At 56.9% G+C, this 24941-nt stretch overlaps 9 protein-coding genes across 9 annotated transcripts; 4 read left to right on the top strand and 5 right to left on the bottom strand.

Moving 5' to 3' along the window:
* Positions 1–275: 275 nt before the first annotated feature.
* B0T15DRAFT_483809 (uncharacterized protein) lies at positions 276–1465 on the top strand (the record flags this gene model as incomplete). The annotated part of the gene is made up of 3 exons (XM_062866187.1): positions 276–389; positions 451–1166; positions 1225–1465. 3 exons carry the CDS (start codon positions 276–278, stop codon positions 1463–1465), a joined length of 1071 nt encoding a protein of 356 aa, XP_062722215.1.
* Positions 1466–1808: 343 nt separating this feature from the next.
* On the top strand, positions 1809–4058 carry B0T15DRAFT_566241 (ATP-NAD kinase-like domain-containing protein; the record flags this gene model as incomplete). Its single annotated transcript, XM_062870693.1, has 4 exons — positions 1809–2349; positions 2430–2480; positions 2540–3618; positions 3684–4058. Exons 1-4 carry the CDS (start codon positions 2196–2198, stop codon positions 4056–4058), a joined length of 1659 nt encoding a protein of 552 aa, XP_062722214.1. The 5' UTR covers positions 1809–2195.
* Positions 4059–4454: 396 nt separating this feature from the next.
* On the bottom strand, positions 4455–5671 carry B0T15DRAFT_566240 (nucleolar protein,Nop52-domain-containing protein; the record flags this gene model as incomplete). Its single annotated transcript, XM_062870692.1, has 2 exons — positions 5332–5671; positions 4455–5248 (listed from the first exon to the last, which is right to left on the bottom strand). The coding sequence occupies exons 1-2, from the start codon at positions 5378–5380 to the stop codon at positions 4455–4457; spliced, it is 843 nt and encodes a 280-aa protein (XP_062722213.1). The 5' UTR covers positions 5381–5671.
* A 1039-nt stretch (positions 5672–6710) lies between these two features.
* B0T15DRAFT_394857 (pyridoxal phosphate-dependent transferase) lies at positions 6711–8250 on the top strand (the record flags this gene model as incomplete). The annotated part of the gene is made up of 3 exons (XM_062864749.1): positions 6711–6830; positions 6901–6960; positions 7171–8250. 3 exons carry the CDS (start codon positions 6711–6713, stop codon positions 8248–8250), a joined length of 1260 nt encoding a protein of 419 aa, XP_062722212.1.
* A 729-nt stretch (positions 8251–8979) lies between these two features.
* On the bottom strand, positions 8980–11325 carry B0T15DRAFT_394362 (NMDA receptor-regulated protein 1-domain-containing protein; the record flags this gene model as incomplete). Its single annotated transcript, XM_062864724.1, has 3 exons — positions 8980–9158; positions 9218–10366; positions 10422–11325. The coding sequence occupies 3 exons, from the start codon at positions 11323–11325 to the stop codon at positions 8980–8982; spliced, it is 2232 nt and encodes a 743-aa protein (XP_062722211.1).
* A 608-nt stretch (positions 11326–11933) lies between these two features.
* B0T15DRAFT_139923 (caffeine-induced death protein 2) lies at positions 11934–13084 on the bottom strand. Its single transcript, XM_062861868.1, has 2 exons — positions 12690–13084; positions 11934–12625 (listed from the first exon to the last, which is right to left on the bottom strand). Exons 1-2 carry the CDS (start codon positions 12754–12756, stop codon positions 12099–12101), a joined length of 594 nt encoding a protein of 197 aa, XP_062722210.1. The 5' UTR covers positions 12757–13084; the 3' UTR covers positions 11934–12098.
* A 3494-nt stretch (positions 13085–16578) lies between these two features.
* B0T15DRAFT_527193 (uncharacterized protein) lies at positions 16579–19953 on the top strand. The gene is made up of 3 exons (XM_062868958.1): positions 16579–17656; positions 17732–17788; positions 18220–19953. Exons 1-3 carry the CDS (start codon positions 16832–16834, stop codon positions 19633–19635), a joined length of 2298 nt encoding a protein of 765 aa, XP_062722209.1. The 5' UTR covers positions 16579–16831; the 3' UTR covers positions 19636–19953.
* A 508-nt stretch (positions 19954–20461) lies between these two features.
* On the bottom strand, positions 20462–22207 carry B0T15DRAFT_139687 (D-isomer specific 2-hydroxyacid dehydrogenase). The gene is made up of 4 exons (XM_062861865.1): positions 21838–22207; positions 21049–21673; positions 20702–20964; positions 20462–20602 (listed from the first exon to the last, which is right to left on the bottom strand). The coding sequence occupies exons 1-4, from the start codon at positions 21891–21893 to the stop codon at positions 20527–20529; spliced, it is 1020 nt and encodes a 339-aa protein (XP_062722208.1). The 5' UTR covers positions 21894–22207; the 3' UTR covers positions 20462–20526.
* Positions 22208–22682: 475 nt separating this feature from the next.
* On the bottom strand, positions 22683–24689 carry B0T15DRAFT_527184 (Adenosylhomocysteinase). Its single transcript, XM_062868957.1, has 3 exons — positions 23647–24689; positions 23154–23589; positions 22683–23095 (listed from the first exon to the last, which is right to left on the bottom strand). The coding sequence occupies exons 1-3, from the start codon at positions 24545–24547 to the stop codon at positions 23083–23085; spliced, it is 1350 nt and encodes a 449-aa protein (XP_062722207.1). The 5' UTR covers positions 24548–24689; the 3' UTR covers positions 22683–23082.
* Positions 24690–24941: the final 252 nt, after the last annotated feature.

The raw sequence follows: 24941 nt of genomic DNA, 5'->3' as shown, positions 1-24941 counted from the left end.
AGCATCATGAGTGCTTGTTGATGTTCTTGTGTTGAAGTGCAGCATTCCCAATCCCGGCAGTTGAAGCTATCAAGCCAAGAACTAGGTACTTGGCAGGGGTAACATCCGATTGGGTCTGCTTGTCGCAGGCTTCTTCCCAGCTGAACGCCACTACATTCCTAGCAACGTGGAGCTTTAAGGCAGCCACAGTTCGGCCACACAACCTCCCAGACTGCCCCCTTCGTTAGTCTGATGAGATCTGATCAAGCAGCGCTGCATCTTGCGATGGTCCCGAGATGGCCAATCTGACAACAGAGTTTGACGCCCTACTGAAAGGGCACCAGGCTGCCCCAACGAAGCCGTTCAGCCCGGACACGGCCGATGAATTCCTCAAGGAAGCATACAGGATAGTGCGTTACCTGGCCGTTTTTCACGTCATCAACAACTGCGAACTGACGCTGTGTCTCCAAGAACTCAGTGATTGCGCGCTTACACACCGAACTACGCCGCTTGCGTCAAGCCTACCTGTCGACCGCTGCTCCACGAAAGACACACCTGCGCACCGCCGCATCGCGTTCGGCGCCGTCGCAACATGTAGACCTTACAGACCGGGACCGGGAGGAAATCGACGCCAACGCAAAGATGACGCTCCGCGACCTCAACGCGCAAATCCGCGCGCTGGAAGAGGCTGAACAGCTGCGGCAGAGTACCGGGGCTGCGTTGCTGCGGAAGCGCTTGTCGCGCGGGCTAGGTGTCTTGGGATCCTGGGCGGCTGGGGACGCTGCGCGCAGCGAGCAGGCCACTGTGGAGGCTGCCGCTCGTCAACTTGGGGCACATCGAGAGAGCGTAATATGGTTTCTAAGGGTGCGCCTGCAGGAAACGGCGCGGACACAGCAGCGAATGATGGAGACGCGCTTAACCAGGGAAATGGAGAAAAACAGAAGTGTACTGGCTAAGGCGAGGAGCCCAGCTATGGCAATGCCTGGGAACGGCATCGCAAAACATAGCGCAGGGAAGCTTCTGACGACCAACAATGCCCGGGAGACAGGTTTGTCAGTGCAGGAAGAGGAGAAGAAGAAGCAGCAGTCGGCGGCGGTAGATAACCTTACGGACCACCAAAAGCAAATTTTCGAGAAGGGCAACCAAGACATGCTCAAACATTTCGAAAGCACATTGGACAAAGTCAGGTGGGTGGCCACAGTCATGAATTGCAGACGCATTTGCTGTTGGCTAACCCTCGTACAGGACTGCAGAGAACTCACTCATCGAGATAGCTGAGCTCCAGAACCTGCTGGTCAGTAACCTTGCGACACAGTCTGCACATATTGACCAGCTGGTCGCCGACTCGTTCGAGACTACTGAGGGCATCGGCAAGGGAAACAAAGAGCTGAAGAAGAGCGCGGGGAGAGCGAGCCCGGCTCGGTACACCTTCTTTGCTGCCGCTGGGCTTTGCACTGCTCTCATCTTATGGGACCTGATTATATAGTGTACTCCTGAAGCCTAGGAGGCGAAACGTCGTATCTCATGTGACCTCCGCCAACGCAAGTCCAGGTATCCAGCAATGGGTCGAAGCCGGAACAATGGAGCAACCGTCCAGCTCAACTTCCCTAGTCGCCACAACGTTTTGGACTAGCTATTCGTTATCGTGGCTGGTATCCGGTTTGATGCATATGACAGTTCGTAATACATACGGGCCTGGTAACATACTTTGTCTGTACGTATTCGGCATGTAATGTTGCAGGAAGTTACCGGAGTTAAGACGCGTTCGCGTCTCCCGCGGTGAGAGCGCTCACTGAAGTGGACGCGCGGGCGGCTAACCGAAATCTGCAAAACCTCCGAGCGCGTCCTCGCACGGTGTCAGCCTCGGATGCACCCCTTGTCAATGGCGGCCAGGGACAATGGTTCTTAACAATAACCACCAGCTCGTGGTGGTGAATGACAGGCCCTTTGCCGGCAGACTCGGCTTCCCAATGTGACAAGGTGTCGCGCAGTATTCCGTTGCATCCGTTCCCCGCCAGAAGCTGCTACTGATTGTCTGTTATCGTTACTTTGTTATACTGTGGTGGCTAGTTATACGTGATCTGACCCATACCAACTCTCCTGGTTGGCAATAGCCATTTCGAGCTCTTCTGCTCGCCGCGCCGTCACATGCCGCCGTTGCAAGCGCGCATATCATCCCCACTCGCCGACTGCTGGAGTTGACGACGCCACGACAGATGGGCTCAGACACGTCTCCGGGTCCCGCCAACCCAGACCGGCAGCAGACACCAGAGAGCAGTGCTGGCGCAGCTCACGACACAGATGGCCACGTGCTCACCCTCTCGCCGGGTGTGACTCTCACACTTGGGCAGGATGCCCTGCTCTTGTCTGGTAGGCCTCCATTCTCAAAAAAAGATGTACCCTGCGGAATCTTCTGGCTCACGCATTCTGCTGTGTTACCGTCGATGCAGGCCAGCTTGCCAGCAAATCAAGTCGCACATGTCTATGCATCGGGGTTCCTGGTAAGAGCTCCGCAAGCACGAAGACACTGCCGCCGGGCTATTGCTTACGTTGAGGCAAGGAACCAATGGCACACCGAGCAGGATACCCTACTACAACATCCTCTGGGTCGAGATCACCAGCGACCAGAGGTGGCTCGTGATTGACTACGCGGACCAGACGCGGCCTCACTTTCTGGAAGTACGCCGTGCCAAGTTTGCGATCCCCGAGCTTGCTGCCGAGCAGAGCCCCGACGATGTGGGCGACCAGGTTGCCCAGTGGGTCGAACGGCTCTTGGAGTGCGCCTACAGCGGCTCGGTCCGCCGCAAGCGCGCCTGGGTCCTGGTGAACCCGCATGCTGGTCCTGGCAGCGCCGACAAGATCTGGGAGAAGGACGTGAAGCCCATTTTCGAGGCCGCACGCATGCCCATGACCGTCGTGCGCACCAGCTACTCCGGCGAGGCGGTGGACTTGGCTCGCGACTTGAATATCGACGACTACGACATCGCCATCCCATGCTCGGGCGACGGCTTGCCACACGAGGTGTTCAACGGCCTCGCCAAACGCCCGGATGCCCGCCGCGCGCTGTCCAAGATCGCCGTGTGCCACATTCCCTGCGGGTCCGGCAACGCCATGAGCTGCAACCTGTACGGCACTCACCGCCCAACCCTGGCGGCGCTGGCCATCGTCAAGGGCGTGCCCACACCACTCGATTTGGTCAGTGTGACGCACGGGGATCAGCGGACCATCAGCTTCCTCAGCCAGGCGCTGGGCATGATGGCAGAGCTGGACCTGGGCACCGAGCATCTGCGATGGATGGGCGCCGCTCGCTTCACTGTTGGCTTTCTTACGAGCGTCCTGCAGCGAAAAACATACCCGTGCGATATTGCTGTCAAAGCCGAGATTGACGACAAGGGAGATGTCAAGAGGCACTATCGACAGAAAGTCGCGCAAGCGGGAACTGACCCATCGGAAAACGGCGACAAACCACAGGGCCGCGTTGATAAAGAGCCCAGCCTCCCGTCGCCATCACCCGACCCCACTGACAGCGACGATGAACTGAGCCTTCCACCCCTGAAGTACGGTACCGTCAACGACAAGCTGCCGGAAGGCTGGGAGCTCATCCCTCACGAGAAACTTGGTAGCTTCTATTGTGGCAACGTAGGCTTTACCACCGTCTTGAAAATCCCTCCCTCGCCGTTGACATCGTCTGACTGGAAATGCAGATGGCTTACATGGCGCCGGACCTCAATTTCTTTTCAGCGGCGCTAGCAAATGACGGCCTCATGGACCTAATCACGACCGATGGCGACATATCACCCATGAGAGCTGTCGCGCTACAACTGGGCGTAGAATCAGGCGAATTCTTCGACAGCCCTCTAGTGTCGTACCGCAAGGTCTCGGCATTCCGGGTGATCCCTCGCAACCAGGAGAAGGGCTACATCAGCATCGACGGGGAGGCCATCCCGTTCGGCCCAATTCAGGCCGAAGTACACCAGGGTCTGGGCCTAACTCTGTCCAAGAAAGGCACAGGCACCTTTGAGGCTCCGGGTCCGCGAAATTGGGACACGGTGACTGCCACTGAGCGGCTTCTTGCCTAGCCGTTTTCTCGGAATGAACGACCTTGCGGACCAACACCGTGATCGAACACTGCGCCCTGCGATTGTCGCTGGCACATATGCCACGGCTTCGGCCGTGGCTTGCCCGTCATATGGCCCATGTAATATACCCCTGGGTGCCAATGTAGTGGCTTCTGTACCATATGGATTCCTTTGTGCGGGCTTGGGGATACCGAGTGGATTAGATTTGGTTTGGGCATTTTTGGTACTGCATAGTTAGGCATCGTTGAGCGTGTGATAGATCACTTACACGTTATATCATCGCTAGCCTCGGTTGCTCGCCGGAAGCAAGCCGGGTCCGTCGGTTCGAGCTAGACATGACGCTGCGAGCCCAAGAAATAACCACGGATGCCACGCTGAATTGATAGAGAGGAGAGTCTAATCATCAAACCCGTCCCAATTTCCACCATCTCCCTGTGTGTCCTTCATACCTTCATCTCCCTGAGCCTCGTCGCCTTGTTTCCTGTTCCCCGGTAGACGGTCATCAGCAAGCGACTCCTTTGACCTGGCCCGTACAGCTGGGCTTGTTGTCGCCTGCTCGAGGGCATCTATTTGTTCCGAGATCCTCTGGATGATTTGCCTTGCATCCTCGTCCTCATCATCAAGCAAGCCCGCCTTCTCCGCCTCATCAACCCAGATATCCAAGACGTGCAACCTCAACCCAACTGGGATCTTCTGAGATATTTGACCGTCCTCCCCTGTGACCTGCTCTATCAGCACCTCCTCTTCGAGCGCAAACGGCCATTCGCCCAAGAGCCCCAGCAGGTCTTCCACTTTGCCCGCGTCCCAATGAGAACCTCCAGTCTCTTTCTTCCCACTCCCTTCACTGCCACTACCGTTCCTCATCCACTTGAACGCAGCCCCAACCACCCTCCTTACGAGCAACAGGAACTTCTCCATGCGCAGCACATCAATCCCCGTCCACTCACGCGACATCGTAGCCCAGAAGCCGCGCAGCCAGGGCACGACGGCCTCGCGGGGCAGGATATAGACGAGATCGGCCAGCTCGTTGCAGAGATTCTGTTGCGGGATCGCCCGGTCGCACATCCACAGCGCGTAGAAGAGGCCCTTCCATAGCTTGAGCACGTCGAGCGGCGTCAGCGAAGACGCGACCTGTCGGGCGGAGAGGAAGGAATGCAGGGATGAGAGCGCCGAGGTGCGGATTTTACGGTCTAAGACGAGAAGAACATATCAGGTCAGTTGGGAGGGGCAATTTATGGCAGTGTGCTCGCGCCCACGGCGTAAAAAAACATACCGCTCGAGGCGAGGTTTTTTATGAAAGGCATGCTCTGTTTGGACGCCATTCTGGTGGTTGTGTTTCGTCTATATCAATTGATGCTGCTGCTGGTTCAAAAGGACGCCTCGGTGCGCTGGTGATTCGGTCTTGGAAATTCGTGTTGCGAGCTTGAAATGCTGCCCTTGGCGATAAGATCGCATGCTGCGACTGAAAATCCTGTCCGCCCGGCAGAAAGATAACGTTAAACTGTCTGTTGGCGGGGTGCCGCGTAATTAGGTAGGTAGATAACATTGCTGTGGCCCGGGCCCATTTCACCAACGCGCCCCTCCGGATAACTTGAAGGCAAATATCCGTAAACATCCATCTATAAGAAACATACTGTATTTCTGAAGCAACTAATAGCTGCAACCCACAACCTACATACACTACATGCCATACTCCTCTAGGTGTTTGACTGCAGGGGTTTCTAGGTACGCTACCCGCAGCTGAGGCAACATGCCTGGGTCTGAAGCCGGGTGATAAGCACATAACTAACTAGAGTTAGACAGACTCGGAAAACCTAGGGAGGCCTCGGTCAACAGTTTCCGGAGACATGAGTACTGTGGTAGGTATCTATCGTTTGGTTCCTTGAAGATTCCGTGTGTCCCATGATCCTCGTGCCCGGATATCCGGGTCAAACCCAGGTTCCACAGCGTATCCATACTCTCAATTACCCCAGATGTGAGTGGCCTGACACTCCGCACTCTCTCACGCATTCAGCAGCCAGCTGCACCCCAGCGCCGAGTTGCCTCGGCGCGGCTCGGTCGCCAGCCGGCCACGAGCCCGCTTCACATGCACTCTGATACACTATTTGGCAATTGACCTCATAGCGATCGCTGGAGAACACAAGTTAGACAGTATAGAGTATATATAAGCAAACTCGACGCCCCCTCCTTGCCCGGGATCCTTACCCCAGAATCCAAGATCATCGACAGCTCCTTTGAATTACGCGACAACGTTGCACCTCCTCTATGACTGTTCTAGCTCCACGTGCCTGATCCGCAAGAATATCAAACGATCCGGATTGTGTAATTGTCGTCCCGCGCCCCAAGTATTCGAAGACGAGGGTGGCTGCAGGCAGCTAGTTTGCAAACGAATCCATCGGTGCATGTCAGCATTGGAACACGTCCGCTGTCGGCTGTCGAGCCAAGCAGCGGTCCTACCATTCGAGCGGCTGGACGGATCCGTAGGTGCGTAGTGTCACAGCGCAGGGTAAATAAGGAGCCAGATCGGAAGAACGGCGAAACGGGGCATTTAAAATGGCGCCTGATTCACCTCGTCACACTACGCCTCCCTCGTCATCCTCATCCTCCGTCCCCGCGTCCGCTACATCCCGACTACAGAGCATCGCAAACCACATGGCGCCGCCATCAGTAACAAACTTCCCCGCTGAGGTGGTTCCTCAGGCCCCCGAGGATCCCCTCTTTGGGCTGATGAGGGCGTACCGGGCCGATCCAAGCCCGGACAAAGTCGATTTGGTGCGTCCATCTCTTCAACGGTGACCGAGTTGCCTTACAGCAGCGATGGTGCTGACCAGCCTCTTTCCAGGGAATCGGTGCGTACCGTGACGATAACGCGAAGCCCTGGGTTCTGCCAGTGGTCAAAAAGGTTCGCAACTTCCTTATGCAACCCACTCCTTCCCTCCATCCCCAATCATCAATCAGCCCATCAGTCTTGCTGGTGGTAGCTTCCAACGGTTCGCGGTGTGTGCAGCATATCGGCCCGCCATCTCTCTCTAACTTCCCCTGGGCGGCTTGTTGCCCCTCCCCCGCATCAACCCGCCAAGCAGCAAGCTAATTTCGATCCTCAACTCTCCAGGCGGACGAGATTCTGCGCAACGACCCCGAAGCGAACCATGAATACCTTCCCATTACGGGCCTCGCCGCACTTACCGGAAAAGCTGCCGAACTGCTGCTTGGAAAATCGGCTCCCGCCATCGCCGAGAAGCGCGTCTCCTCGGTACAAACCATCTCTGGCACCGGCGCCGTACACCTGGGCGCGCTTTTCCTGGCCAAGTTCTACAAGATCCAGGGCACCAACCGGACCGTCTACCTCAGCAACCCGACCTGGGCGAACCACCACCAGATCTTCACAAATGTCGGCCTGCCGATCGCCACGTACCCGTATTTCAGCAAGGAGACCAAGGGGCTGGATTTCGAGGGGATGAAGGCGGCGCTCAGGGAGGCGGCGGATGGCAGCATCATCCTCCTGCACGCTTGCGCGCACAACCCGACCGGCGTGGACCCCACCCCGGAGCAGTGGCGCGACATTGCCTTGCTGATGAAAGAGAAGAAGCATTTCCCCTTCTTTGATACCGCCTACCAGGGCTTCGCCTCGGGCGACCTTGACCGGGATGCCGGCGCCATCCGGCTGTTCGTCGAAGAGGGCTTCGAGCTGGTGATCGCGCAGTCATTCGCCAAGAACTTCGGCCTCTACGGCGAGCGGGCCGGTTGCTTCCACTACGTGGCGAGCCCCTCCTCTGATGCGGCTGAGATCACGACCCGCGTCGCCTCGCAGCTCGCCATTCTCCAGCGCTCCGAGATCAGCAACCCGCCCATCTACGGCGCCCGCATTGCGTCCATCGTCCTGAACGACTCGACATTGTTTGCCGAGTGGCAGGACAATCTCCGTACCATGTCCGGTCGCATCATCTCCATGCGCACGGCCTTGCGGGACAAGCTCGAGAAGCTGGGGACGCCCGGGAAATGGAACCATATCACGGACCAGATCGGCATGTTCAGCTTCACGGGGCTAACCGAGGCCCAGGTCCTCAAGTTGCGGCAAAATTACCACATCTACATGACCAAGAATGGGCGGATTAGCATGGCGGGCTTGAACTCGAAGAATGTGGACTATGTTGCGAACGCAATAGATAAGGTCGTACGGGAGGTGCAGTAGATTGAGATGCGGTATGTCATGGGACATGAGGAGCGGGACACCAAGAGCGGGAAGTCTCTACTCCTAGTAGTCTACCCTAGCAGGTGTCATGAGTTGACGGCCTACTAGATGGTGAATGCGGGTCATCGCAGTGGCTAGGTCAGAATGGGGACATGCAGTCACCCGCTTCCGGTTACTTTCTCAGCTTTACAATTTCTATAACACTGCCCTTCGATCGCGATCAAGGCGCTTTCAACACGTCGTCGCTTGCGATCCGAAACTTTCCATCGCTGGCATATGAATACCATATCCCCCGGGATGACATACATGCCTAACGTGGTAAGTACTTACGGGCATATAATATACACACACCAGGTACATACCATATGGCAAAGTTCCCTATCTCTCACCTCGACATCCGGGTGATGGCAGAACCCGCAGGACAAACAACAGGAGAAGGTAAACGAACAAGGTTGGATTTTCCGCAAACAACTGCTCCTTCCATGCTGCCTGGCTACATACCCGCACCCTTTATACAACGCCATTCTTTTTTCTTTCCCCCGTAAATACCGGCCAGATGCGTGCGGATACTCCACTAGGAACCCCAAAGGCATGCGGAGAAACTACCGTAACGCTGCAAGCACGAGAAGGCCATCGGTCGTAGGGCCGACAATACAGCATCGCCAATTCCCCACCCGGCCCCTTTTTCTGCTAGAGGTGTGCGGGATTGCGCGGGCGTCTGAGGGTCACCTAGGCTCCTGGGACACCGGCAAGTTCGGATTGAAAGACCTCCTTCAACTTGGGCGCTAGCGAATCCTGAGCATCGGCCAGAGCCTTCCGTAGTTTGGTCGCCTGTTCCAGGACCTTGGGGTGCTCTTGGTTGATGGCGAGCGCCGCCTTCAAGCAGCGCAGGGCCAGGAGGTATTTGTCTGCCAACAAGCGTCAGCACATTAGCAACGAAGGTTAGTTAGACTAGAACGCAACTCACTTCTACGAATGAAGACCTCGAAACCAGCGATCTGGCCGTCGATGTTCTTGGGGCTAAACTGGAGCAAGGGCCACAAGAACTTCATCGCATCACCCAGGGGATCCGTAGTGGCGGCCAGCTTCGCTCCGTCCGGATCATCATCCTTCTTCTTCGCCTCCTCGCCGTCCTTGGTTTTCTGGGGGCCAGCCTTGTTCGGGTCGCGTTTGGCAGCCCTCTCAGCAGCCTCCCGTTCTGCTTTTTGGGCCTCCTTCCTAGCCTTCTTAGCCGCCTTCTTCTTCTCGGCGGCATCTTCGCCATTGGCCAGATCGTCCCCAGCGCCATTGGCGCCGTTCTGGGGCTTGTCATGCATCGAAAGGTAGAGGTTGACAGCGTCCAAGGCGGCCCGGAAGTAGAACGGGTGCTCCCTCAACCGGTCCTCCCAGCGCACTAAGTCGATATAGGCTCGGATTTGACCCTTCCGCAGGGAGAAGCTGTGGAAGTCGAACTGATCCTCCTGCCAGATATCGAAGATGTTGAACACGGTATGATAACGCTTCAGGGCTAGGCCGAGGTTGCCCCGTCGCTGCCATGCCTCGCCATCCTCGGTCAGGAACCAAATGCATTGCATGTCGGTCAGATCGGCAAGAGGACCCCCGACGGTTTCTGCTCGCGTGAATAAGCCCAGCGTGGCCAGAGCCTTCTCGTTCTCATTGTTGCGCAGCTGGTATTTCGCAGCCTTGGAGTTGATGTAGCGATCTCTTGTGTCGAGCGAGCGAGCATGGTCCATTGCTTCCGCAGCCTTCGCAATCTCGCCTTGGTGCTTCAATATCCTAGCCTTGGTCATGTGGAAATCGACATTCTGGGGATCCAGCTCGATGGCTTTGTCGACGAATTCCATGGCCCTGGAGAGGTCGCGCGACATGTAGTAGTTATAATGCTGTGCCAAGAAGTAAAGAGCGGCTCCTTCACCCTTAGAGCTGTCGCCATTTGCCTGGCCCTCAGCAGTCGAGCCACCGCTGTGCTCTCCCAGATACTCCTCGGCGAGGACAGGCAAGGTATCCTTCTTGAACGCGTCCGAGTACAAGTGCTTCAAGTTGGCAAACGTAGAGGGAACTCCCTTGTCAAACATCAGAGTCAAGTACGCTTTCGCGGCGGTGCGGAAGCGGTCGCCTAGAACCTCGTCAGCAGCGAGCGAGTTTCGACATCATAACTAATTTGCACCTACCGGATAAGAAGTCCAGCGCAAGACGCCGCGCGGCATCGCAGCGAGGGTTCTTAGCGGAATACTCATCATAAACAGCCTTCAGGGAGGTCTCGTCATCTGCCGGGATGTCCAAGGCTTCGATCAAGCCTTTGTAATAGTCTGGATGCTCAGAGTTCCTATCCAGTAACGCGCGATACGCCTTTGCCGCCTCATCTTTCCGACCAAGTTGTGCGAGATAATGGGCCCGGAGCTCCATAACAGCCAGCCGGTCTAGGCAATGCTTGCAGTCTGCCTCCAAATGTTCCAACGCCCGCTGAATATCCCCCCTCTCGGCGATGATTGAATTCTTATACAGAAGCGCCTCGGAGTTCTCAAGATCGCTTTTCAGGGGCTTGGTGGTGACAGAACTCTCATAGGTGGTGAGGATGTTCTCGGCTTGCTCGAGATTGCCGTCGAGGTGGTAGGCAATGGCAAGCCCGGTCCAATTCTGACGCAGCTGTGGTCTCGCCTTGAGCATGACGAACCTGCTCTGGATGTAGCCCTGGTAGTCGCGCATCTGAACTTGAAGGACGGCCAGGTCACGCTGGATTTGGTGCGAATCGGGCTCCAGCTTGAGGGCGAACCTGTAGGCCTTGATGGCCTCGTCAAAGTTCTTATTGGTGCGGTAGAGGATGCCGTAGACATGCCAGCAAATGTACGACTTCATATCGATCGTCAGTGCCTCCTTCGCAAGGGCGAACGCCTCCTCGGTCTTGCCCTGGGCATTGAGAATCAGGGCCTTCATGGACATTGTGTCTCCATGCCTGGGGTTCCTCTTTAGGATCTGCTCGGCGGCTTTCAGACCGCGCTTGTACTGCTTATCCTCATAGTGACGGATGACGGTACGAAAGAGGTTGGCCTCTCTCGTACTGAGTGGTTGCGGCATCAGGTACGAATGGCGGGGCTTGCGTGCGGGACCGGCCCAAGTTGATACAGAAATAGGGCGCCTTCGAGAGGTCAAAGGAGAGTCAGGCAGTCGGCTCGGTCGAGATTGAGGGGATGGGTATCGGTTTACTCTAGTTTGTGGAGACGCTTCTGTACTCCGAGCTGGTGCCGAAGCAGATGTGGGACGATAGAGGGGTGAAAGGGCTCTCGTCGGAAGGTGGGCCAAGCTCCGAAACGTCCTTCGATGGAGGGAGAGTGGAGGAGGATGGCTTCAGCGGCTCTCCTCTTTTAGCAAGCGGAGCGTATCACGCGACGACCGTGGATGTACGCGATGAGCTCCCCGGTTCGATGCTGGTTCTTGGACTTCCAGTCGGGATGGTGGCGGCGGTGGATTGGATTTGAGTCTTGGCGGGTCCAAGAGTTGTTGACCTTACCTGGGCCCCACCATGCCGGGCTCGGACCGCTCGAACGGGAGTGGGGATCCGCCGCATACCATACCCGTGCATACTTAGCTCCGCGTGCTCCGGTCGTTTTGCTCGAGGCTAATGTGAGGATTTTAGAGATAATTGACTAGCTCGCTATCTTTCCCAGCTCGGATGAGATTGAAACTTGGCATAAAATGTAGTACTGTTATTTGCGGGCTCACGTTCGTAGTTTTACAATAGCCCTGGGGGCACATATACCTATGCATGTACTCGTAGTACTAGTACATACTATACATACAAGACAAATGAATCTCCGACTTTCATATCGCTACGCCGGCACACGCCGGCTTCATCGATTTGCGTCAGATGCTTCTCTAGATCTCCGCCAATCCGCCAACGCCTGTTCCCACGTCTCATGGGTCGACTGGCCGCATCTTCGGCGAACTATGTCCCAGGTTCTAGACCGGACTATGTTTTCTATGCCCATCTCCTGTCGGAGAACAAAGGCCAACTGCTCTGTTCGAGCTTCCCGCGGGAAGAAGCGTGCTGAGTATGGGTCTAGTCTCTCATCGACAACCCGCTCCCGGTTTTTCTCTGTTTCCGCCTCCCTCAAGGCTCTTTCGGGGTCGTCAGGGTCCGGGCTCGTGGCGACTAACGAGCAGTAACTGAGAACATCGGAGCGGACCTGCCACGACGGGAAAAGCACTTTATCCTGGAAAGTTTTGCAGGTTGCCGCATCGATCTGATGGGACAGGGGCCGTGGGCCGAGACGCGACGTCGATGTCGGGTCGAATCCTGCCCTGGCGGGAGCCTCTAAAGCATTTAGGTTCTGGGTTATAGTGTCGTCGATCGAGCTGCGCGACAGGCGCAGAAAATCTGCCATATGGTCAGCAATGCTTTGACCGCAGGAGCAATTGGGGCACCGAGGGGCTGTCCATGCCTCGCAAAGTCGCTATCGAGAAGCAAAGCTGCGGATTGAGCGGTGACGGCGCAGGAGGCTGGCTCATCACGTCAGGGCCTGGGAGCTCTGCAGCCTTTGCTGGGGTCGCGGCGTCTGTTGACCGAGCCGCTGAGTGCGTCCACAGAATACCCGCCAGCGTGTCGGATGTCGGGGCTGTATATAAAAAAGATTCGACGGGTCTGGGAGGCGCGGGCAGCTTTTGACTTCGTCGTTGCCGTATACGTAACACCACCGGCCTTGTCGTGGATAGGTCAGGTCGGGTACGGCAGAGAAGGCTGAAGAGAACGTCGCTGCTCTGGATCGATACCGTGGCGTCATCCGAGGTCCATCGAAGACCTTCTTTGTACGTGATTGGTCCATGCTTACACGCCTGCCATCGTAAGCGGCAAGATCCGTGTCATACCAGTAGCCAACCTTAAACAATGCCTGGGATTTGCTAGTTAACTGCACTTGCGTTTTGAGACAGCTGGCTTCTAAGTCTAACACTCGCGAGGATGGGGAAAGTTTGAGACCGAGGGCTTTACGGCAAAACCTGTAGCCTACCCAATGGACTTCGCCTCCTGAGGAAAATGCAGCTATCACAGTGAATGTCGGCCCAATCACAGCTGCCCGGGACGCCGGCGGCGGAGATGTTGATTCTATTCAGCGGCACGCTGTGTTTGCTGCGTCCGCAGAGGATGCCTCGAGACGGCCGATCTATGCTCAGGCCTTGAGCAGTCGAGATGTTCTACAGGTCCAAGAGGTGCCATGTCGGATGCGTCGCGGCAACGGATGCTGAGAACAACTTGAACCGCTCACGCATGCCGTTGCGTGGTGCTGGTTACCGGCCCGCAGACCCGGACGGATCGAATACGGTCCCACCCAGGGATTCCCTGCAGACTTACCAACGATCGAGACTTGAACTTGTTGAAAGCTGACATTGTGCCTTCCGGATGCCTCCCGGTATACGCGCCCCGCATGTGCATTGCTGCGTTGCGGGCAGTGTATGGTAATGTACGAGTGTATCTACGAGGTATGTAGGTTCCAGGAGCGAAATGCGTGTTGCATCGTCGGCTCAGCGTCACAGATCAACCCTTCAAGTTCCGTTGTTCAAATCCCGTCGCATATGCACAAGACTGAAATCGGACGTCGACGAGCGCCTTGGCAAACTTCACCACCCGGTATCCAGCACATGTCCAGGCAGGGAGAAAGTGCAAGACCACAGCACCGATTAGAGCCTAAACTGCCAGATGGAAATCAGCCAAAACCCAGCAATTTGTCCGAGAACCCTGTCGCCCGGCTGCTACAGCAGGAGAATTAACTGTTTTTCTGCGTAGCAATCCGTCCAACGCTTCCCATGCTCCCGGAAACGAAGTGCTGAACGGCGGGAGGGCGTGGTCGTGCGAGAGACAGCGTTGACGGTGGCTCTCAAGCCATTGGTGCCTGTATCGTGTATACCAGAATCCAAAAGACCTGAGGGCTCCGCGCCCTCCACGAGTCCCGTCGGCTTCACTTGCCAGATCATTGCCTGATACCAACAGGTACGGCCATCCGGCTGGGAGACCCCCTGCAAAACCGCGGCGCAGCCATGTAGGTTGGGTTGCGGCGACCACAGCGGGCCCCAAAACCGGCGCCGATCGACGGCCGACCTCGTTGCACGTGAAGTGGGAATGAATAGGCGCATACACGGCCCTGCGTCATCGGCGCCCTCAGACCAGTCTAACAGCGCTTGAGTCTCCGGGCCCGTGTGCGGCAGCCGGGACAAAGCAGCAGGTCGTGGCCATACCGACTGGGAAGCGAGGATACACTGGCGGTCGGCCCCGAATTGCCACCTGAGCCATAGGGGTCGGAAGGGCTAAGGTCAAGACACGCGACCCAGGCAGCCTCAGCGTGCAAACGGGGGGAACGTGCTGGATTGGCTCTTGCTCGCCGGGCATAAGCGATGCTGCAAGCCAACCTACTTCATCTGGAATAAACGGAGGGTGGCCGCGAGTGGAAAGTACCCTTGCCGCCTCGCAGGTCTCGTCTCGGAGCGTTCTAAACCCTAGGTAGTCTCTCATCGGGGCAGCGCGGCTAACGGTGGACCGGTGAAGGTGCTGAGGGGTGTACCCCGTTCAGAAGGCCGGCGCTTGCGGTCGTCTAATCCGGGACGTCAGCTACCTTACTTAGGTCCGCGCGGCAGTTGACAAGCGAGCCATGCCGCCCGTCCTCGCAAGCCCAACCCTCCATCCAAGCGGCTTGCTGGAGCTGCCGCCTGGCGGTTAATCTCGTATGCATCGAGCGGAAGCCGCGTCAAGTTAGCGTGCCTAATACAAACTTGAAGGCCGCTCTGGAACGGCAGGCTGTAAGGGGGATGAGAACAGGCGATGAGGCAATCTGCCCCTTTCCCTCCCTTCGGCAAGCAGGCTCTGTAGGTGGACCGGCCGCTTTACCGAGCGTGATTCAGGCAAGTACCTCCTCTCTGACGGGCCAAGTGTTGGCTTAACGGAGAGGCTTTCGATCGACCGGCGACAAAGCGTGGACAGAGGGTTTTATTCGGTCGACCGATGCTGTGCGGTGCATTGTCGTCGCCGTAGCCAAGTTGGGTGTTACACAGTGTCTCGAGAGGATGAGGAATGATAATCCCACCCTAAAGAAATGGAAGAGTAGAGTTGGACGAGAACCCTCTTAGTCGCTCTTCGAGTGAGCGGTGTTGATAGGGAGCAGTGTACGGACGAACCGTATTGTGTATACCATCTCCCGAGCCTTCGAAGCGGCTTCAAACCTTCCTGGAATGCAGCAGCAATACCCGCCTCTCTTTCTTCCGGCTATCAGTAGGACTTCACCATGCATGTCTTGTTGTAGCAGATACTTCTTGCTTGTGTCAACGGGTAATGCAATGCTCATATTGGAACCGAATGGGAATAACATCAGACGCACAGTCTCGAAACCGCGCCTGGGTGGGACTTTTAGCCAATGTTGCTGGGAAGACTTGTAACCGTACTGTGCGGATACAGTCTGCCCGAAGATCGCTGCATCCAGCAAGACAGGCTCCTAATAGAGTAACTACAGGCGATGCTTGTAGATGTCACTAGCAGCATAAAATCGAACCAATGTATTCGCTCGCAGTACAGTCGGACTAAGCGCAACGACAACTTCACAGCAGCACATGAACGGCTACTTGCACTTTGCTAAGTTGGCTCAGAGGGAGAGACGCACGGATCGCACACAGCTATCCTCGGCTGGCGCCTCCAACGATCCGCTCGAGACCCGCTCTCAATACCACTTATCCCTCGCTCGCTTCCACCCGTGTCGGCTCGAGAAGTGCAAACAAAACAGATAGCCGATCTTCTCAGGTAGCGCGAGTAGACTGGCCGTCTAAATAGCACGAGCTGCACGACAACCTTAGTTGTCTCTGACGCCTTGGGCCTCCTTGTGACGGCCCTGTCAGTTCTCTTGAGCGTATGTACACTACGGCAACCTCTTTCTCGCCCCCTTCCATGCCGAGCATTGATTCATGCCGCCCCCCTTCGAAGATCTAGGCCCACTTCATTTTCCGCGGCCGGCGACCCTGGCACGGGAGTCCAATCAATCACGCTGTTGGACCCGGTCAACCACGGCGGCGTAATGTATGTACCTGAACGAGCGCGTTGTGAGATATGAGGGAAAGCGGGATGGTTAGGATAAGCTTTGGTTGCACAAAATGGACTTGTTCTGTATGGATTACCAGACCGTGCACATGCCTCGGAGAGCCAGAATCAGAACTGAGAATTTCAGGGAGGCCGGAGATCTTGAATGCGTGGTCCATGGGCCTCCCTCTACATAGCCCCTGTCCAACACCAGCCTCAGGTTAGCGAGGGTGAGTGGGGGCGGCCGAGGGCGTTAGCTTTCCGGGAAGGACACCGCAGGTCGCGACTCGCCAATCGACGTTTGGTACGTACCTACATAGGTGTATATACGTACCTTACCTCTCTGGGCGTTGTGCACGCAGCACACTGCATGCACATCGTTGAATTTGAGGACGCAGCAGCCACACCAACACGCAGGTCAGTCGACGCTCCACGCAGGAAAGCCGGCCCCGGGTCGCGCCTCTCCCCTTGTCGCCCTTTTTTTAGGGACATCGAGTCGTGGCTCCATAAAAAAATCTAATTAAATTCCCAATCATGGCTCAACCCCCCGAAGCAGCCCCGTTGCGACCGCAGTCGTCTCTCGACTCGGCTCCCGTTCAGCCGCGTGTGCAGCCAAACCCTGACGCGCCCGTCGAGCAGAAGCATCAATATCAGCACCTATATCACCCACCACAGCAACAGCAAGCAGAGTTTCGAGTAAACTCACCGTCAGCCGAAACACCACAAGCCAGTGACGCGCCGGCCGTCGGGAGTGTGGACACGCATTCGACCAACGATAGGGGCGGACGAAGCCCTCTTGCTATCGACGGGAAGACCAGAGCGGATGCCGCCTCGACGGTCAACGGCAGCTCCAACAGTCGCGCGTCGGTTGCACTCCCCGCGGACCCAGCAACAAGCGTCCACGACGTCCGGACCGAGACGCAGCACCGCGGCGCGCCAGTGCCAGACCGTCTAGGGATGTCCAACGCGCAACCGCCGCCCGGAGCCGCTCGGCAGCCGGTAGCATACTCAAGCCCGGCAGCTTACCCGCCCGCCGGCATGCCACCAGGCTCGCAATATGTATATTCACCACAGTCAATCCATTCCGCGGATCCCTACCGGCCGAACCCGACCACTCTCCCCAGCATGCGGACGCTCGATCACCGGCAGTCTCAAGGGCAACCGCAGCACGCACTCCCTCTGGGTGCACACATGGGTGCCCCAATGACGCCGGCTCCCGCTCCCGCTCACATGGGATACTACGGCGTTCATCCCCACCCAGTGTACGGTATTGGAGATCCCAACGCGATGCGTTTTGCCATTCCCCCCAGTTTATCCCACGATCCACGCATTTCCTTAAGCGGGGGTAGACACAAGAAGGTAACGATGCTGAACAACGGGATGCTGATAAAATAGTCGAGTGGCTGACAATGCTCCTTCGTTTGTGGTCGGCAGGAGATCAAGCGGCGTACAAAAACGGGCTGTCTAACCTGCCGTAAGCGCAGGATAAAGGTACGTGGCGCTCTTTCATTCTTATGCTGCCGTATCCCATGTCTTCGGAGCGACTCCCAGGCCGCACATCTTTGCGAGTATTATTTGAGGTTCAGACCGCCGCATCCAGATCAGAACCACATTTTAGGCGAATGGAATGTGGTTAGAGAGCAAAGCTGCGACCTCTGGTAGGGGCTATTTCAGGCTCTCGCTTGTGATCGTTCCCGTACCTACCGGATCTTAACCCCATGCTTTCCTTTCGGTCTGGAGAGCCAAACCACGCCCAAGCGAGCCAGTCAGCAAAACTCCACTTTTTGCCATCAGCGAAACCCACCATCCACGCACCGCAGCGCGCTCTCAATTCGAGCCTTGCTGAGAGTCGCTTTTTTATTGGTTCTCATGCATTGCTTCGTTCTATTTTGCCTTGTTCTAACATGCAACGTTTGATCTAGTGCGACGAGGCGCACCCAACTTGTAACAACTGCAAGAAGTCGAAGCGTGAATGTCTTGGTTACGACCCCATCTTTAAGCAGCAGCAGGGTCCGGCAGCCATTCAACCCGCCCCGAACAACCCGCCCACAGCCGCGCCCCCCACAGTCTTACCCCCGTCCAGCGCGCCTCCTTCGACCGTTCACCCCTATCAAGCGTCCTATCCGCCTGCCTTCCCGTCGAATATCGCGTCGAGCCCTACCCCGTCGGCCGCCCAGCAAAGCGTGAAACCCGAGCCTGGTTACGATTACGTGACCGCCATCGACCCAGCGTTGCAAAGCGCTGACACGGCAGGCGCCGCGGGTCCACGGGCACCTCGATACCAGCAGATCAACGTTGTCGGAGGGGCGGGCCAGGGCGCTCTCGGCCCGAACCATTTGCGAGGTGGCACCCCCTTATCTCCTTCCACCCCGTCTGCAATGTCCCAACCTCAGATCCGGGAGACCATGTCCACTCATACGATATCTCCAGCAAAGAGGATGAAGGTCGATGAGCTCATAGCTCTGGGCGGCGCAGCCCTTGAGTCGCCGAGCTCGCCGCCCTCCGCCGAGATGCTCGATGAGATTACGAAGCTCTACCGCGAAATCTATGTCCCAGGTCTCACTCTCTTCTTTGAAACACGGTGGTATGACTTCGAACAGAACCGGGCGACGGCGGCAGATCCGACAGCCGTGCTCCGCAACAATCAATCCCTCACTTCGCTCTTCGCTTCCTTTGTCCGCACAATATCCAAGATCAAAAGCACCGATCCTGCGGACATGGTACCTTCTGGCCAGCTTGAGACATCGGTCATCTGGTCTCTCGCGCGGCTGCCCCTCTTGGCCAATGTTGTCCAACCCCAGCGATACGCGGAATCGGTTCCCGCTGAAGACGACGCCCGGGAAGCGCGCGAGCGTGTCCAGGTTTTTGAGGCTCTCATAACGGGCGAAACCCTTGCAGGCAACCCGCTTTCGCCGCCACCTGCCGGAAACATCCATCCATTGCGCAGAAATGAGCTTGAATTCTGGTACCAGCTCGCCGAATATCTCCTTCAGGATCACGCGTCCCCTTCCCCCGCAGACGCTTCGGCCAGAGAGCGTTGCCTAGGCGTGATGAGATCGCTCTTGGACGGCAGGGAGAACCGGGATGTGCTCTACAGTATCGCAGTGCTCAGGGAATACACGGCGTACTGGGACGCGGGCTCCAACGAGCAATCAGTGCCCTCACATCTCGAGGAGTCTGACCTGCGTAGCAAGCTCGCTGTAGCGACCAGGTTCATTCGGGACGAGTCAACCAGGGCAGGCGGCACTACGAACGTGGTCCGGCGCTTTGCCGAACTTGCGTATCGTGCATTCGTCCGGCCCGGTGTCAACGTGAATAGGGCCAGAGCGAGGAGCTAGCGACTCTGCGGTTGTATTGCGCTCTATGCCGAGGATGGTTTCTTTCGACATTGGGAGGTAAAACCTCGCTGATTCATCTACCACTATATAAACCGGGTGAGGGCACGGGGGCGCCTGGGTTACGCATTCGTCGCTGCCACCGTACTTTACCGCGTATTTGTACTTGCTGGCTGGCATCTCCGCGTTTCCAGGTGCCGGCACAGTTTCACTGGAGTCGCTTGTACACTAGTACCATAGAAGGAGCTGTATCGTGGCTGTCGAGGCGTCAGGGGTGTTGGTCATCAAGGGGAACAAAAAATATATCCGCATCATTTGACCGGATCTCTTCTGCCGTACCAGAACGGTGCATTGATGTGCAGCTGCGGTTGGATCACTATCGCCAGGTAGGTTCCGCGTCAACACAGCGCAGCCAAGTCAATAATCTCCTGGGTGGTGGCCTCACCCGGCATCCACGGCTTCTACTTGGTCGAGGCCGACAAACTATTCCGTCCAGCGCCACATGTGACTGTGTTGCTCCAAATCCTTCGCCCGGTTTTTAGGTCGAGGAGCGAGATTAGGCTTCTTACACGTACGTCAACTTCAAGGCCCTTTTGCTGTGGATGGTTGAATTGGCTACACTGGGATACCGCGCTCCTGGCACCTGTTGCTCAGATGTTCAACGATGTCAATTCGCCTGCCATAAAAGCAGCCTGGGATAGACTGTTTGTCCCCGTTCCCCTGTATTCGGCCCCCGCGGAGAAAAGGGGTAAGGGGACCAGCTGAGGGGTGCCGGCTAAAAACAGACCAAGTAGGACGGACCCCCGTACACCGTTCACCTTTCGCCGTTCACGCGTGGTTGCATCGTCTGCGGCTCCTTCCTCGACTCGCCCTTGTCTCCTTGTGCCTGTCTTGTCACATATCCCGTTGCTCCGGAACAATGCTGCGCAGCCGGCCCTGCCGGATGGCCATACGGACGTTGCTGATAGCCCTGTGTGTGGCAGTGTTGTTAGAGATATTCATTCGGCCATACTTTTGTTCGGCGATGCACAGGGCGGGTGGGTGGAAATAGCTCAGAGTATACACGCACCACTCTTCCATCTTGGTCTCCGTCTCGACTGTCCAGGTGCCCATGTGTGGCACAAGGAGAACCCGCGGATTCGCGAGCAAGCCCGGGTGAACGTTGGGTTCCTGCTCGTAAACATCGAGGCCTGCCGAGCTGACCTGGCCGGAATTAAGCGCCTCGACGAGGGCTGCTTCGTCAATGACGGCGCCTCTCGCCGTGTTGACGATTACGATGCCCCGCTTCATCTTGGCGAACTCCTGCTTGGAGATGAGGTGCCGGGTGTTTTTCTTTGGGGGAGCGGGCGCCGTTAGCGAAGCGTTACTGAGAGAGACATGCGAAGTTCAGGACCGGACGAACCCCGGGTGACTCACATTCAGGGGTAGGTTCAAGCTCAAGACGTCGCTTTCCGCCAGCAACTCATCGAAGCTGACGTATTCCGCTTTCACCTCCTTCTCCACGCTTGGGTCCAGCCGCGTGCGGTTGTGGTAGCGGATTTTCATGCCAAACGCCAGCGCCTTCTTCGCCATATTGCGTCCGATGCCGCCCATCCCCAGGATGCCGAGCACCCTGCCCTCGGGATCGTGTCCGAGAGCTGGGGGCGGCACGCCACGCCACTTTCCAGCCCGAAGCGCGGCCATGCCGACGGCCAGGTTCCGCAGAGCGCCCAGGAGGAGGAACATGCCAGTGTCCGCCGTGGAATCGTCAACGGCCGTGGGCGTGTTGGACACGCGGATATCCCGCGCAGTGCAAGCCTGAACGTCCACTTGGTCATATCCGGCGCCGTTGTGGCAGATGAACTGGAGTGAGCGAGGCAGTACCTCGAGGAGTTCGGCGTCGATCTTCCCCGTGATTTCGAAGCTGTCAAACGTGCGGTAAGCCGCCATGCAGCCTTCGAATGCGCCTGACTTCGCCTCCTCGATGAAGTCGGCCCGGTTAGTTGCCCTGGGCATCACAACATCCGCAATCTCGCTGACCGAGTCCCAGGCTGAATGGGCGCTGGTTCAACAGTTAGCGTTCAGGTATGGCACTTCCTTTCTTTCCCCCGTCCTGTTTCTTCTTCCCCACCACGCCCACACGTTCTTTCACCCGTCCAGTGCATGCTTCTTCCCGCCGTGTACGCTTCTCTATCCCCACAGCTTCAGGGGGGAAGGTTGACTTACTGCTCGATAACACCCAACAGGAGCACTTTGGCCCGGTTTCCGCCGTTGGGAGACATGGCGAAGGCTTCGGAGGCTTCAATTCGTGGTTGAGCTTATGGTCTGGTTCCCAGATTAGGTCGGCCCAAGGGGTGTGTGATGTTTGGTTTTGGATGGAAACCAACAGCTTGGTTTTTTTCTTTTCTTTTTTTCGTCACTTGCACACGATCATGGAAGGCGTGACAGTGGAAGTGATGGCGGGGAGAGGGAGCCTCGGTGCATCAGGGCAGCAGTATATCTTGTGCTGGGCGGGACGGTGATTGGAGAGAAGGCTGGCAGTGATAAGTCGGTACTGGAAACTACGGCAGGAGGGTAGCTACTTTAAGCTATCTCGCAAGGGTAAGGTAACCGCAAACTGCAGCAGAAGCTGGAGACGCGGCCGTCCTCTACGGAGAGTTGGAACACTACTACACAAAAACGGCACCCCCACATCGCCGGTGCATGGGTTCGCAGAACTACAACTCCGGGTTTCGTTCACTGGGTTGCCACCCAGCAGGCCTGATTGGCCTTGAGTTGCTCCGAGGGGTTGGATGGACAGGACACCGGTCAGTGATTGACGGGAGATAAAGCATCTTACAGGCGGGGTGGCCCAACAGCTTCGAATGTCGTGATTCCCAAAGCTTATAGGGCAATCTCAACCCCAGTTGGCATGACGGACAGGACCTGCCCACCGTCGTCGCGATGCGCCATCAAACTGCGCCCTGTCCATGCGGAAAACAGCATGGGCATGTGTTGCAATCCTAGCCCCTTGCTTGGAGCTGGAGCTGCGGTCCGGTATGCGTTATTGCACAGCAGTAGAGACACCAATGCCCAGATCCATCATGGTTGTATTTCTGCAAGGCCCCGGTTGACGGGACTACTCAACTCTCCTGCTTGCCTGTGTCTAAGAAGCGCCCCGGCGCACTGCCATGACAAGCTCTCTGTTAAACGCCTTCCAGTGGGTGTAGGTGGGATATCATGAGCCAAGCCAACGCCGTACTTTTGTTGAAAATGTGTACCAGATCCCCTTTGCCTTTTATACCCAGCCTAAACCCGATGTGCCATGCAAGAGTTGTTGAAAAAGATAACGAAGAGAAATGCTCTAAAAAACGACACCAATCATGCTACCAAGATCTGCCCGAGATCCAAGTCCTCGTGGAGATCTATCATGAAAAGCTTCCTTCGCCGGTGGTGAATCACGGCAAGGCCAAGCACACAGAATACACAGGATTAGTAGCGGTAACTATAGATCGTCAGCAACAGCCGGGCGAGAACAGGGCGATGGCAGGGCAGGAACATACTGGTCGCTCTTGAAAGGACCCTCGACCTCGAGGCCAAGATACTCGGCCTGGACGGGGGTGAGCGTTGTGAGCTCAGCGTTGACATGAGCCAGGTGAAGGCGAGCGACCTCCTCGTCGAGGATCTTTGGCAACACGTAGACTTTCTTCTCGAGCTTGCCGCTCTTGGCAAACTCAACATACTTCTTAGCGAACGCCTCGTCGTTGTTCTTGTAGAGCATGATCTGAGCGAGCACTTGGTTGGTGAAGCTGCACGACATAACGAAGGAACTGTGACCAGTGGCACAGCCCAGGTTGACGAGGCGGCCCTCAGCCAGGAGGATGATGTGGCGGCCGTTCTTCATCAGGAAGCGGTCAACCTGGGGCTTGATGTTCTGCACAGACTGGGCGTTGGCCTTGAGCCAAGCGACATCAATCTCGACGTCGAAATGGCCGATGTCTGGAGAGTCGAGTTAGTATGCACACAAAGCCGGAGGAAAGGGGTCGGATGACATACTGCAGACAATCGCGTCATTGGGCATCGCCTCGAAGTGCTTGCCCACCAGGATGTCACGGCAGCCGGTGGTGGTGACGAAGATCTGACCGACCTTGCTGGCCTTCTCCATGGTGGTCACCTCGTAGCCCGCCATGGCGGCCTGGAGGGCGTTGATGGGGTCGACCTCGGTGACGAGGACACGGGCGCCCATACCGTGTAGGGCCATGGCGCAACCCTTGCCGACATCACCGAAGCCGGCAACGACGGCAATCTTGCCGGCAATCATAACGTCGGTAGCACGCTTGATGCCGTCAATCAGCGACTCGCGGCAGCCGTACAGGTTGTCGAACTTAGACTTGGTGACCGAATCGTTGACATTGATAGCGGGCACCAGCAATTGACCGTTCTTGAGCATCCGGTAAAGGTGGTGGACGCCTGTCGTGGTCTCCTCAGACACGCCGTAGCAGTCCTGGAGCATCTCCGGGTACTTGGTGTGCACCAGGTGCGTCAAGTCACCACCGTCGTCCAGGATCAGGTTGAGCTTCTTGCCATCCTTGAAGGCGACAAGCTGCTGCTCCAAGCACCAGTTGTACTCCTCCTCCGTCTCGCCCTTCCAGGCGAAGACCGGGATGCCGGCCGCGGCGATGGCAGCAGCGGCGTGGTCCTGCGTGCTGAAAATGTTGCACGATGACCATGTAACCTCGGCGCCCAGGGCAACGAGGGTCTCAATCAAGACAGCCGTCTGGATCGTCATGTGCAGGCAGCCAGCAATACGGGCGCCCTTGAGCGGTTGATCCGCAGCATACTTCTTGCGGGTCGCCATGAGGCCAGGCATCTCGTTCTCGGCCAGCTCAATCTCCTTGCGCCCGAAGGCAGCAAGGGACAGGTCGGCGACCTTGAACTTGTGGGCGGGAGCAGACATTCTGACGGTAGGGGAGAGGAGTGTATGGGACAAGTATGGTCAGAGAGAAGAAGCGGGTGAGGGGGGAAGAAGAGGGATGGATGGGAAATTGTAAGATGGGCGGGGTTCACGCTGACCGTCTTTTTAAGAGGGATGAGGGGCAGGAACGGCCACTGCAGGTGAGGAGGGGTGGAAAAGTGGGTCCAAGCAACAGGCCTCGCCGGTGTAGCACGGCAGTTCGTGGGACATGAGAATGCAGGTGCAAAAAGAATCTTTAATTGGGCAGCTTAAGCTTCGGGTAATCCACCTCTCGGAAGCCGAGACAGATACTAGGTAAGGTACCGCCCAATAGGTACCCAACCTACCAGGAAGGGGTCGAGACAGCGAGGGAAATGAAAACTCGATGGTCAGACTA

Source organism: Chaetomium strumarium (genome assembly GCF_033439665.1).
Source record: "Chaetomium strumarium strain CBS 333.67 chromosome Unknown B0T15scaffold_3, whole genome shotgun sequence".
In the NCBI taxonomy this organism is placed as follows: Eukaryota; Fungi; Ascomycota; class Sordariomycetes; order Sordariales; family Chaetomiaceae; genus Chaetomium; species Chaetomium strumarium.
This window is presented reverse-complemented; position numbering and strand designations above follow the sequence as displayed.

What these genes read in the sequence shown, in the direction of transcription:
- B0T15DRAFT_527184 (XM_062868957.1), bottom strand. Translation starts at nt 24,547, where the DNA reads ATGTCTGCTCCCGCCCACAAGTTCAAGGTCGCCGACCTGTCCCTTGCT. An exon ending in CAATGACGCGATTGTCTGCA is followed by an intron (nt 23,590 to 23,646) that starts GTATGTCATCCG and finishes TCGACTCTCCAG; the next exon opens with ACATCGGCCATTTCGACGTC.
- B0T15DRAFT_139923 (XM_062861868.1), bottom strand. Translation starts at nt 12,756, where the DNA reads ATGAGCCAGCCTCCTGCGCCGTCACCGCTCAATCCGCAGCTTTGCTTC. An exon ending in CTCGATAGCGACTTTGCGAG is followed by an intron (nt 12,626 to 12,689) that starts GCATGGACAGCC and finishes ACCATATGGCAG; the next exon opens with ATTTTCTGCGCCTGTCGCGC.
- B0T15DRAFT_139687 (XM_062861865.1), bottom strand. Translation starts at nt 21,893, where the DNA reads ATGTCTCCCAACGGCGGAAACCGGGCCAAAGTGCTCCTGTTGGGTGTT. An exon ending in CTGTTGGGTGTTATCGAGCA is followed by an intron (nt 21,674 to 21,837) that starts GTAAGTCAACCT and finishes CTGTTGAACCAG; the next exon opens with CGCCCATTCAGCCTGGGACT. An exon ending in GAGACCAAGATGGAAGAGTG is followed by an intron (nt 20,603 to 20,701) that starts GTGCGTGTATAC and finishes TGCCACACACAG; the next exon opens with GGCTATCAGCAACGTCCGTA.
- B0T15DRAFT_527193 (XM_062868958.1), top strand. Translation starts at nt 16,832, where the DNA reads ATGGCTCAACCCCCCGAAGCAGCCCCGTTGCGACCGCAGTCGTCTCTC. An exon ending in GCGGGGGTAGACACAAGAAG is followed by an intron (nt 17,657 to 17,731) that starts GTAACGATGCTG and finishes TGTGGTCGGCAG; the next exon opens with GAGATCAAGCGGCGTACAAA. An exon ending in GCCGTAAGCGCAGGATAAAG is followed by an intron (nt 17,789 to 18,219) that starts GTACGTGGCGCT and finishes CGTTTGATCTAG; the next exon opens with TGCGACGAGGCGCACCCAAC.